A 12,500-nucleotide genomic window follows, 5' to 3' on the forward strand; every position below is an offset into this window, starting at 1 on the left:
CATAAACTCAACCAAGCCTAGAGGATGACACGGGAGTGTATTTTCACTCCTGTCCCGTCCCACTCCCAGACCAAAGTTTAAAAAATAATCCAATCCCATCCCGCTCCTGTACCGCTCCCATATATTTCTTTCTTCAATTAGTGTTTAATACATATAATTTGATTTAATCTGCTCTCCATCCTGTTTTAGACCAGCTGCTGAGCCCCTGTTTCTAGATTTTCTCCAGAAAATGGAAGACAGCAAATAAAAGAAAAACAGTACATAGTTCACACCATGTCTACAATAGTTTAATAAATCCAAACAGCACATAAAGCTGCATTATACTCATTTATTGTTGAGTAAACAATACATTTATAGTTTACATTTACAGTTTTAGTTATAGTTCTTAGAGCACTGCTCTTTGAATTCCGGCGGGAAGCCTTGACTAAAACTTTTGAGTGTGTGTCCTTATATGAGGTACACGGCGCGCGCCTTCACCACTGAAGAGCGTGCACAGCGCTCACATGCACCAAGCTATAATGTTGACAAGAGAGGAAAATACATTTTTCTGAGGGATAAACTTTTTATTTCGTAAGAAGGTATGAAGATAATGTTGGCATAATGACACTGGCCCTCATTTATCAATCTTGCGTGGAAACGGGTGTATATGTTGGCGTAAGATTATGCTTACACTCCTCTCACCGCCTGATTTATGAAGCTGTGCGCACCTCTGCAATCCAGGTGTACGCAATACTTGCCCTTGATAAATGCGGCGGCTGAAAACGATCGTCATTAGAATAACACGCCCCTATATATTCAAGTCTCCGCCTCTCCCACGCCCTCATTTTACGTCATGGACACACAGTAAAAATCGTCGTCATTTGTTGCGTTTCCAAAGCTTATTTTCTAGTATTTCGTCTAACCAGGAGAGTTAAATCTGTCTTAAGTTGGATCTGTGTGTTTGGGGACACTAAAATTATGATCTAAATATACAAACAAAAATAAATGTTTTTGTCCTATTTAATTCTATAAACTCTGATCTGCCAACATTGTCTCTCTCTGATAAATTAAAATAAGCTGATAACATCACTGTTTACTCCAGAACGACTGTACAGCCAAATCTAATTCTGCTGCAGTATTGTCCTGTTTAACACTGAAGCTGCTTTAAAACAGTCATTATAAAAGCGCGATATAAATAAAGTAGATTGATTGATTGAGTATCAAAAGACACACTGTAGGTTTGACTGAAATGCTAATGGAGATGAAAATGTCTCCAGGTCAAGCCAGTAAACTTGTTTCCCTTTCGAGAGAGGTTCCTCGTATTACGTATGGGAAAAACTCCTTTTCTCGAGAATGTGAAGCAAAACTTTTAATAAAGGTATCTATGTTAAGCGCAGTGAGCTGCACGGCCATAGCCCAGCGCGAGGAGCGCTCTGATTGGCCGGGCTGCGGAAACTGCAGGAACCTATGGTGAGGCGGCTGAGAGGAACGAACCAATGGGGGGCGTTCCAGAAGCCCGCCGAAAAAGGTGCTTATATTTGCATACAGGAGGCTATATAAGACCCTAATTCGCCATAGGTGTCAGATTTTATCTCCTTCAGCGATACCTTCGCTGGTCTCCGGAAGAAGCACCGCCGTTGAAAAGGCACCAGCGGAACCTGCAGCTGAGGACGACGGACTCCCTCTCCGCCTTCTCTGCCGTTCCAGCTACGCCATCCGGCGTTATATATCCTTTAAACTGTGTCTATGTTGAGTGTTATATGTGTTTGTGTGTGTGTTGCCGCTGCAACGCCACTTCTAGAGCTTACAGGCTTGTTCTACTCGAGGACTCTCTCGTTCCGCCGCGTCGTTAAGCGCCGCGGAAAGACGGAGCTCTTCTCACTCTCCCTCTGCTCTCGTCCCGTCGCGCTGAATAGCGCCGCGGAAAGAGAGAATGTTAGAGGACATGAGCACACTCAAGCCGAAGCTCTCTTCACTCTGCCGCCGCCGCGGCTCTTCTTCCGCCGCTGCCACAGAGTTGTTCCCACTCTTCTCTCATTCCGTCGCGCTACAGCCGCGGACAGAGAATACTAGAGTGAATAGGCGAACTCGAGCCGAAGCTCTCGTCACTATACCGTCGCGCTGAGGAGGCGCCGCGGACAGACGGAGTTTTTCCTCAGTCTTCCTCTTCTCTGTTTCAGTCGCGATATCGCCGCGGACAGAGAATACTAGAGTGAATAAACAAACTCGAGCCGAAGCTCTCGCCGTGCTAGAAGCGCCGCGGACAGAGTTTTACCTCACGCTTCCAATTCTCTCGTCCTGTCGCTCTATCGCCGCGGACAGAGAATACTAGAGTGAATAAACAAACTCGAGCCGAAGCTCTCGCCGTGCTAGAAGCGCCGCGGACAGAGTTTTACCTCACGCTTCCAATTCTCTCGTCCTGTCGCTCTATCGCCGCGGACGGAGAATACTAGAGTGAATAAACAAACTCGAGCCGAAGCTCTCGCCGTGCTAGAAGCGCCGCGGACAGAGTTTTACCTCACGCTTCCAATTCTCTCGTCCTGTCGCTCTATCGCCGCGGACAGAGAATACTAGAGTGAATAAACAAACTCGAGCCGAAGCTCTCGCCGTGCTAGAAGCGCCGCGGACAGAGTTTTACCTCACGCTTCCAATTCTCTCGTCCTGTCGCTCTATCGCCGCGGACAGAGAAAACTAGAGTGAATAAACAAACTCGAGCCGAAGCTCTCGCCGTGCTAGAAGCGCCGCGGACAGAGTTTTACCTCACGCTTCCAATTCTCTCGTCCTGTCGCTCTATCGCCGCGGACAGAGAATACTAGAGTGAATAAACAAACTCGAGCCGAAGCTCTCGCCGTGCTAGAAGCGCCGCGGACAGAGTTTTACCTCACGCTTCCAATTCTCTCGTCCTGTCGCTCTATCGCCGCGGACAGAGAATACTAGAGTGAATAAACAAACTCGAGCCGAAGCTCTCGCCGTGCTCATTCTACCGCCGCCGTGCTGAAGCGCTGCGGACAGAGAATACTAGAGTAAGTTAGACGAGCGAGCTCGGGCTGTTGGGTATGTCAAGAACAATGTCGCTGCAGCGCGCGCTTACTGCCAAGGAAGTTGTAATGGCTGCCTTGTCATGATAGCGCGCGCCCCTTCCACAGCGCGTTGCTGATTAGAGCGCGGCTTACGTCATAGCATGCGCTCACTGTCAGAGCATAAGGGCGTCGGAAAATGGCTGCCAAGCTAAGCCCTTTTTTCACTCTATCACTTCCAGTCCCCTTTATTCAGGCGGCTGGAAAGGTTTTTACACTGTAGACAAAGTGTCCACTACACAGTGTGCACCCCTACATAAGCACTGTTAATTCAGCCTCACAAAATCACAAATAAATCCCGCCGCGGCCGGATTACACCATATAAAGTCAACTAGCCTTATTGCAGTCAACTAGCCTGTGGTCAAACACGCTTGTCTGCATGCGCGCTTTCAGTCTAGACTAGAGCATAACGGCATTGTGGAATGGCTCACATACCACCCGCACTTCCTTACATTCTCCCAGTTCCCTTAAGTTCAGTGACTGGAGATGAAATATTGCAGTCAACTAGCCTGTGTTAAACACGCTCGTCTGCACACTAATGCTGTGTGCGTTTACCCCTGTGGATTTGCTCACTGGTTTGCACCGTGGGTATTCTACGTAGGTTGTGCGCCACTGCACATTGTTTACACTACACACAAAAGAGCTTTCTATGTAGGAAATGTGCCCACTTTACAGTCTGCACTCCTGCACCCAAGCACTTTTCACAAAGTTCACTCTCGCACACACAATATAAATGTGAGGCGTGCGCCCACTGCAAAGCCTGCACCGCCAAAACTAACACTATCCCCACAGTGTTAAAAGCAGTGTTACAGCACAAGCAACCCGGCTAACAGGCCCCTATTACTAAGCGGCCAGCCCCCGAATCTAATTCAACCCCTGGCTTTACGAGCCCAGGCCTGGCAGGCCATTCCTGGTATATAATATTGGGTGTTGAACATATAAAACGAGGTTCTCGCTACAGTTTTGCTCGCAGACCCCGCGATTCAAGCCGTGGTCGAGCCCTCTGTAAGAAGCAGTGTCAGTCACGTGCTTCTCGCTGAGGCATTGAGACTGTTAAAGGAGAGAGCGGCGAAAACAGTACACCCGACGCTAGCGAGTCAGGTTTTTACTGTCGCTAATTCCTCATGCCGAAAATGGGTGGCGGTCTCAGGCCCATTTTCCAGGCATCTGAACAAAGCACTTATGACACGCTCGTTTCAAGGTGCTGACGGTGAAACAAATCCTCGCGCACATTCGCCCCGGGGATTGGGTTTTCTCAATAGATCTGAAAAACGCATACTTCACGTTACGATAACCCCCCACCCCCACTACAGGCCATTCTTGAGATTCGCCTTCGAGGGGCAGGCTTATCAGTACAGTCATTGTCATAGACTCAAGACTTACGGCATAAGAACCACCACGTCTTGATAATGTACATAAAATCGCTAGGGCAGCCGAGATCAGACTCTGTTCACTGCATGGCTAAGCATCTCCTTTTATGGGCAGAGCACAATCTGAGCTCCCTAAGGGCGGCTTACGTGCCAGGTATTCTGAATCAGGGTCCGGACATGTTATCCAGAGGACCCATGTCCCCAGGGGGATGGTCCCTTTACCCGCAAACAATTCAGCTCGCACAGCACACGCTGCCCAATATTTTTTCTGCAAACGCAGGGATGCCCTGGCCCATGTTGGCCCAGACTCCCTCTATATGTTCCCTCCGATCGCGATCCAGCTGCAGCCTGTGCTTTTTAATAGCCCCACTTTGGAAGAACCGCACATGGTTCTCCATACTGTTTCAGCTGTCAGACACAGCCCCATGCCTATTCTGCCAATGAAAGGGAAGGTCTGGCATCCCAATCCCGAGCTGTGGGCCCTCCACGTATGGCCCATCAACGGTATCCGGGAACCTCTCTGACAAGTTATGAACACTATTTCGGAAGCTAGAGCCCCTGCTATCTGGCAGCTCCGCTTTGAAGTGGTCAGTGGTTTTCTAACCAATGTGCCACGCGAAACATCGACGCACACTCATGCGAACTGGCGGAACCGCTCGCTTTCTCCAAGAGCTAATGGATGCGGGCCGTCCCCCCTCCATACTCGGGGTGTGTGTCTCCGCCATAGCAGCTAGCCACGCTCCGATCGCGGCACATTCACTAGGGAAAAGTGATCTTATTGTGTGTTTTCTTAAAGGGGCCAGGAGATTCAGCCCGCCTTGCCCCTACCTCGGTCCCTATTTGGGACCTCGCCATGGTTTTGGAGGCCGTGAAGGGTTCCCCCTCCTAACCACTTCAGAACACGAGCTTGAAGCACATATCACTCAAAACCGTTTTTCTGCTGGCTGTGGCCTCGGTTAACCGAGTGGGTGGCTTACCTGCACTCTCCGTGAGCCCTTCCTGTCTTGAGTTTGGGTCCAGCAACTTCAAGGTTGTGCTCAAACCGAGGCATGGTTTTATGCTGAAAGTGCTATCAACCCCTTCAGTATGCAGGTCTTTGCACTGCTTAACCCGCGTCTCAGAGAGAATAAGACGCAAACCTATTCTGCCCAGTCAGAGCATTGAGATTGTATTTAGAGCGCTCCGCCCCCTTCAGGCAGTCGGATCAGCTCTTCATTGCTTCGGTGGCCGCACTAAAGTTTGTGCTGTCATGAAACAGTCTCTCACACTGGATAGTGGATGCAGTCCCACTAGCATATAGGTCCAGGACCTAACCTGTCCTACAGGCATTTAAGCCCACTCCTCTAGAGGCATGGCCTCATCTTGGGCTTGGTCGTGTGACATTTCTTTGGAAGATATCTGTGCGGCGGCAGGCTGGGCCTCTCCGTCCACTTTTATCAGATTCTACAAGTTGGAGGTTCCAGCTCTACAAGCAGGGCTTCTCTCCATCTAGGCTCTATCTTGACCCTGGCAAACAGATTGCCTTACATTTTGGCCTGTACACATTAGTCCTTAAGCACTATTCATTCATCATAAGATCCGACTATGTCCGATCAGCTGTTCAAACGAACCGACTCTTCCGGTTCTTCATTCCCCTTATAAGCCGCCTCTGTCGGTGTCTCGGGGGTTTATAACATGTGCTTTGGGTATACTGGGTCAGTCAGCACACACGGCGCTTTACATTGTGTTCCCATACGTAATACGAGGAACCTCTCTCGAAAGGGAACGTACTCGGTTACTTTCGTAACCTCGGTTCCCTGAGAGAGAGGAACGAGTATTACGTTCCGTGCCGTGTTTATGCTTCTCAGGTATCGCTTCAGTCGATCTTAAAACCTGACACCTATGGCGAATTAGGGTCTTATATAGCCTCCTGTATGCAAATATAAGCACCTTTTTCGGCGGGCTTCTGGAACGCCCCCCATTGGTTCGTTCCTCTCAGCCGCCTCACCATAGGTTCCTGCAGTTTCCGCAGCCCGGCCAATCAGAGCGCTCCTCGCGCTGGGCTATGGCCGTGCAGCTCACTGCGCTTTACATAGATACCTTTATTAAAAGTTTTGCTTCACATTCTCGAGAAAAGGAGTTTTTCCCATACGTAATACTCGTTCCTCTCTCTCAGGGAACCGAGGTTACGAAAGTAACCGAGTACGTTTCTTCTCGTTTTTCTCAGAAGAGAAAATGTTAAATTTGTGTCTTGAGTCTCTTCTTGGCTTGAGTGTGAGTTTGTTTGAGCCAAACCAATCAAACGGCTCCATGCGGCTGTGTGCCAGCCAATCAGAGCGTCACACCACCTGCTCCTAGCTTAACTCCGCCCCCCCTGGAGTCTCTCAACATCCCAAATGTCATTTTGCTTTGAAAGATTAAGAGGGATTTTCAGCCACGGTGAGCGACTGGGAGGTGTCAGAGTTTAAACAACCAAACAAATCCCTAGAAAGCCTCGTCATCTCACATCACTGGGAGCTGAGGAAACTACAGCTGAGAGCAGGAACATTAGCGTTCGTTCGGGATCATGTGTTCAGAAGAGGAGTGCATTTACAGATCAGCCATGATTTACACAGACATTATTTTGCACTGATTATTTATTTAGCCTTTTTTACAATGCAGATTGTTTTAAAGCAGCTTCACAATGGTAACAGGAAAATAATGCAACTCAATTTAATAGAAAGTAATATATTTGGGCGATATTGAAGAAAAATGCGATACCTCGTTAAATAATGCGATATACGGCATTGCATTTAGTGTGTGAAATCTATTTAAATTATATATTTTGAGAATTATACCATCTATGTGCTTTCGCATTCTTTCTGGGAAAAGAAAGTGTGAAAGTGTGTACAACTTGTGAAAGTGACCAGCAGCGTTTTAGCAAAAATTAATGTCACACATCTGACAATATCATTTTAACATCAATGTAAACCAACAAAACATGTAATGCAGACACGAAACTGAACTGAAGGGATCACACGCTTTCAGAGAGGCGACTTGTGCACTTTTCGGTGTGTGTATGTCTGACAGCACGAGATGCAAGTTGTTGTTTTACGCAAGTTATTGCTTTTAATAACTTCAAGCAAGTCACGTAAGTCTAGTCTCTGCTATATGTGTCGCAGCTTTGACCTAAAACGCACATACGTTTTGTATACATTTGCAATGCGATATATACATTTGCAAAATTTTGATAATTATGATATATTGCGCAGCCCTATTGCTGGAACTAAGTTGCTGGAAATTACTGGTCATCCAATGTTTTATATCAGCTCTGCATTCCGTTAATCTTGTGAATTGGTAGGTTTCATCAGGGCTGGAGAAAATATAGAGCTGAGTATCGTCAGCATAAGAATGAAAACTAACGCCATGCTTCCTAATGATATCTCCCAGTGGAGCATATACAGGGTGAAGAGCAGCGGTCCTAACACTGAGCCTTGCGGTACCCCATACTGAACTTGTGATCTCTTCATTTACTGCTACAAACTGATAACGGTCAGATAATTACGATTTAAACCATGCCAATGCAGTTCCACTAATGCCAATATAATTCGTGAGTCTGCTCAGAAGAATGTTGTGGTCGATAGTCGACTACACAGTTAGACAACACTAATAGAGAGACTCAACCACGATCAGATGATAAGAGTAAATCATCCTCACAGATGCCATTTCTTTCTAAAAAAGGAGCATAATTGTGAAGACACTGCCTTTTCTAGTATTTTCGACAGAAACGGTACATTTGAGATTGGCCTGTAAATTGACAAATTCTGTAGGATCAAGTTGCGTTTTTTTAAATTAGTGAGCGCATGCTGAGGGTCACAGTGCGCTGAAGTCTCCAACTTTCTGCAGTCCAATCACGCTTCAGTCTGACAATCCCATGGACGAGTCTGGGTTTGGCCGTCGCCAGGAGAACGGGACTCGCCTAACTGCATTGTGCCGAGTGTAAAGTTTGGTGGAGGGGGGATTATGGGGTGGGGTTGTTTTTCAGGGGTTGGCCCCTTAGTTCCAGTGAAAGGAACTCTTAATGCTTCACCAAGACATTTGGACAATTTCATGCTCCCAACTTTATGGGATCAGTTTGTGGACGGCCCCTTCCTGTCCCAGCATGACTGCGCTCCAGTGCACAAAGCGTCGGTCCGCTTTAAATACTAGTATTAATGGATCAGTACTTCAGAATAACTCCCTTTTTGCTCTGATATGATTGTCACAGATGTATTTGTTTGCACTGCTATAGAGCGGTTAAGAGGGAGTGTGTGCTGTCAAGAGTGAAAAGTAAAGGCGAGTACAACAGTGTGTTTAATCACACAGAAATTAAGCATAATTACACAGAATAGGAGGCTCATTATGAAGCATGTAATTACTGTGATTGTTCCAGACATCAGGCTGTGAGGCTCTCTCTCTCTCTCTCTCTCTCTCTCTCTCTCTCTCTCTCTCTCTCTCTCTCTCTCTCTCTCTCAGATGGAAGACATCATTGCTCGCATGCAGGACGAGAAGAATGGGATTCCCATCCGGACCGTCAAGAGCTTCTTGTCCAAGATCCCCAGTGTGTTTTCAGGTGTGTTTATAATCATTCCCTCATGAGCTCCAGAGATTCATCTTGTATATAAAAAAACAGCTTTTATTTTATTGTTTTTATTCAATTTTTTTTATATATGTGTATATACATATCTATATATATATATATTATTATTATTTATTTGTATTCATTTATTTATAAATACAAATTTTACACACATACTTATATTTACATTTGCACATGTAAATAAATGTTGAATAAATAAAAAATGTAATTAAAGACATTTATATTCACATATGCATACATTATTTACAAATAAATGAACATGCACATTTTTACAAACATAAATATTTATTTGTGTTTATTCATATATAAATAAATAAATACTCACAGGCTTATATATCCACATAAACGTGTAACTAAATAATAAATAAATATCTAAAGTATGATTTACATTCACACCCATGAATAGTGTATATGTCTATTTGTAAATCCAGTGAATACTTTCCGTACTTCATCTCATTTATTATTTTCTTTTTGTATTATTTGTGGCTTGAATCACACAATCTCCTCCTAACATTAATGCAGTAATAAGACAAACGGATAGTGTGATATAAACACCCGTCTGCGGTTCGTGAGAGGCTCCTCGGGCTCTGAATGTTTGATGGCTCATGAATAAATGAGGCTCTCCTGACGGCGACAGAAAGCTTTTTATAGTCCTCACGACTTGCGGTAAGCTGCTGTTTGCAGAGCCGTGCTGAGAGATTCCCGAGGAGATGCGAGAACGCTAATGAGGAGCCCATCCGGCAGTCCGAACACCGATCCCAGAATCCCCACAGGACAGACATGAGCCCGTCCGACAGTCCAAACACCGATCCCAGAATCCCCACAGGACAGACATGAGCCCGTCCGACAGTCCAAACACCGATCCCAGAATCCCCACAGGACAGACATGAGCCCGTCCGACAGTCCAAACACCGATCCCAGAATCCCCACAGGACAGACATGAGCCCGTCTGACAGTCCAAACACCGATCCCGTAATCCCTACAGGACAGACATGAGCCCGTCCGACAGTCCAAACACCGATCCCAGAATCCCCACAGGACAGACATGAGCCCGTCCGACAGTCCAAACACCGATCCCAGAATCCCCACAGGACAGACATGAGCCCGTCCGACAGTCCAAACACCGATCCCAGAATCCCCACAGGACAGACATGAGCCCGTCCGACAGTCCAAACACCGATCCCAGAATCCCCACAGGACAGACATGAGCCCGTCTGACAGTCCAAACACCGATCCCAGAATCCCCACAGGACAGACATGAGCCCGTCCGACAGTCCAAACACCGATCCCAGAATCCCCACAGGACAGACATGAGCCCGTCCGACAGTCCAAACACCGATCCCAGAATCCCCACAGGACAGACATGAGCCCGTCCGACAGTCCAAACACCGATCCCGTAATCCCCACAGGACAGACATGAGCCCGTCCGACAGTCCAAACACCGATCCCGTAATCCCCACAGGACAGACATGAGCCCGTCCGACAGTCCAAACACCAACACCGTAATCCCCACAGGACAGACATGAGCCCGTCCGACAGTCCAAACACCGATCCCGGAATCCCTACAGGACAGACATGAGCCCGTCCGACAGTCCAAACACCGATCCCAGAATCCCCACAGGACAGACATGAGCCCGTCCGACAGTCCAAACACCGATCCCAGAATCCCTACAGGACAGACATGAGCCCGTCCGACAGTCCAAACACCGATCCCAGAATCCCCACAGGACAGACATGAGCCCGTCCGACAGTCCAAACACCGATCCCAGAATCCCCACAGGACAGACATGAGCCCGTCCGACAGTCCAAACACCGATCCCAGAATCCCCACAGGACAGACATGAGCCCGTCCGACAGTCCAAACACCGATCCCAGAATCCCCACAGGACAGACATGAGCCCGTCCGACAGTCCAAACACCGATCCCAGAATCCCCACAGGACAGACATGAGCCCGTCCGACAGTCCAAACACCGATCCTAGAATCCCCACAGGACAGACATGAGCCCGTCCGACAGTCCAAACACCGATCCCAGAATCCCCACAGGACAGACATGAGCCCGTCCGACAGTCCAAACACCGATCCCAGAATCCCTACAGGACAGACATGAGCCCGTCCGACAGTCCAAACACCGATCCCAGAATCCCCGCAGGACAGACATGAGCCCGTCCGACAGTCCGAACACCGATCCCAGAATCCCCACAGGACAGACAGGAGCCCGTCCGACAGTCCGAACACCGATCCCAGAATCCCCGCAGGACAGACATGAGCCCGTCCGACAGTCCGAACACCGATCCCAGAATCCCCACAGGACAGACATGAGCCCGTCCGACAGTCCAAACACCGATCCCAGAATCCCCACAGGACAGACATGAGCCCGTCCGACAGTCCAAACACCGATCCCAGAATCCCCACAGGACAGACATGAGCCCGTCCGACAGTCCAAACACCGATCCCAGAATCCCCACAGGACAGACATGAGCCCGTCCGACAGTCCAAACACCGATCCCAGAATCCCCACAGGACAGACATGAGCCCGTCCGACAGTCCAAACACCGATCCCAGAATCCCCACAGGACAGACAGGAGCCCGTCCGACAGTCCAAACACCGATCCCAGAATCCCCACAGGACAGACATGAACCCGTCCGACAGTCCAAACACCGATCCCAGAATCCCCACAGGACAGACATGAGCCCGTCCGACAGTCCAAACACCGATCCCAGAATCCCCACAGGACAGACATGAGCCCGTCTGACAGTCCAAACACCGATCCCAGAATCCCCACAGGACAGACATGAGCCCGTCCGACAGTCCAAACACCGATCCCTGAATCCCCACAGCACAGACATGAGCCCGTCCGACAGTCCAAACACCGATCCCAGAATCCCCACAGGACAGACATGAGCCCGTCTGACAGTCCAAACACCGATCCCAGAATCCCCACAGGACAGACATGAGTCCGTCCGACAGTCCAAACACCAACACCGTAATCCCCACAGGACAGACATGAGCCCGTCCGACAGTCCAAACACCGATCCCAGAATCCCCACAGGACAGACATGAGCCCGTCCGACAGTCCAAACACCGATCCCAGAATCCCCACAGGACAGACATGAGCCCGTCCGACAGTCCAAACACCGATCCCAGAATCCCCACAGGACAGACATGAGCCCGTCTGACAGTCCAAACACCGATCCCAGAATCCCCACAGGACAGACATGAGCCCGTCCGACAGTCCAAACACCGATCCCAGAATCCCCACAGGACAGACATGAGCCCGTCCGACAGTCCAAACACCGATCCCAGAATCCCCACAGGACAGACATGAGCCCGTCCGACAGTCCAAACACCGATCCCAGAATCCCCACAGGACAGACATGAGCCCGTCCGACAGTCCAAACACCGATCCCAGAATCCCCACAGGACAGACATGAGCCCGTCCGACAGTCCAAACACCGATCCCAGAATCCCCACAGG

General features: G+C 48.7%; 1 protein-coding gene across 2 annotated transcripts in view; it reads left to right on the forward strand.

Moving 5' to 3' along the window:
- Positions 1 to 12,500, forward strand: part of rgs7b (regulator of G protein signaling 7b) — a 66,468-nt gene that overhangs the window by 16,290 nt on the left and 37,678 nt on the right. For both annotated transcript variants that reach the window (XM_067430179.1, XM_067430180.1), the window contains exon 3: positions 8,900 to 8,996. In XM_067430179.1, coding sequence (XP_067286280.1) covers positions 8,900 to 8,996 — 97 coding nt within the window. The remainder of the gene's footprint in view (positions 1 to 8,899; positions 8,997 to 12,500) is intronic.

The sequence above is a fragment of the Pseudorasbora parva genome, chromosome 21, assembly GCF_024679245.1.
Source record: "Pseudorasbora parva isolate DD20220531a chromosome 21, ASM2467924v1, whole genome shotgun sequence".
Classification (NCBI taxonomy): domain Eukaryota; kingdom Metazoa; phylum Chordata; class Actinopteri; order Cypriniformes; family Gobionidae; genus Pseudorasbora; species Pseudorasbora parva.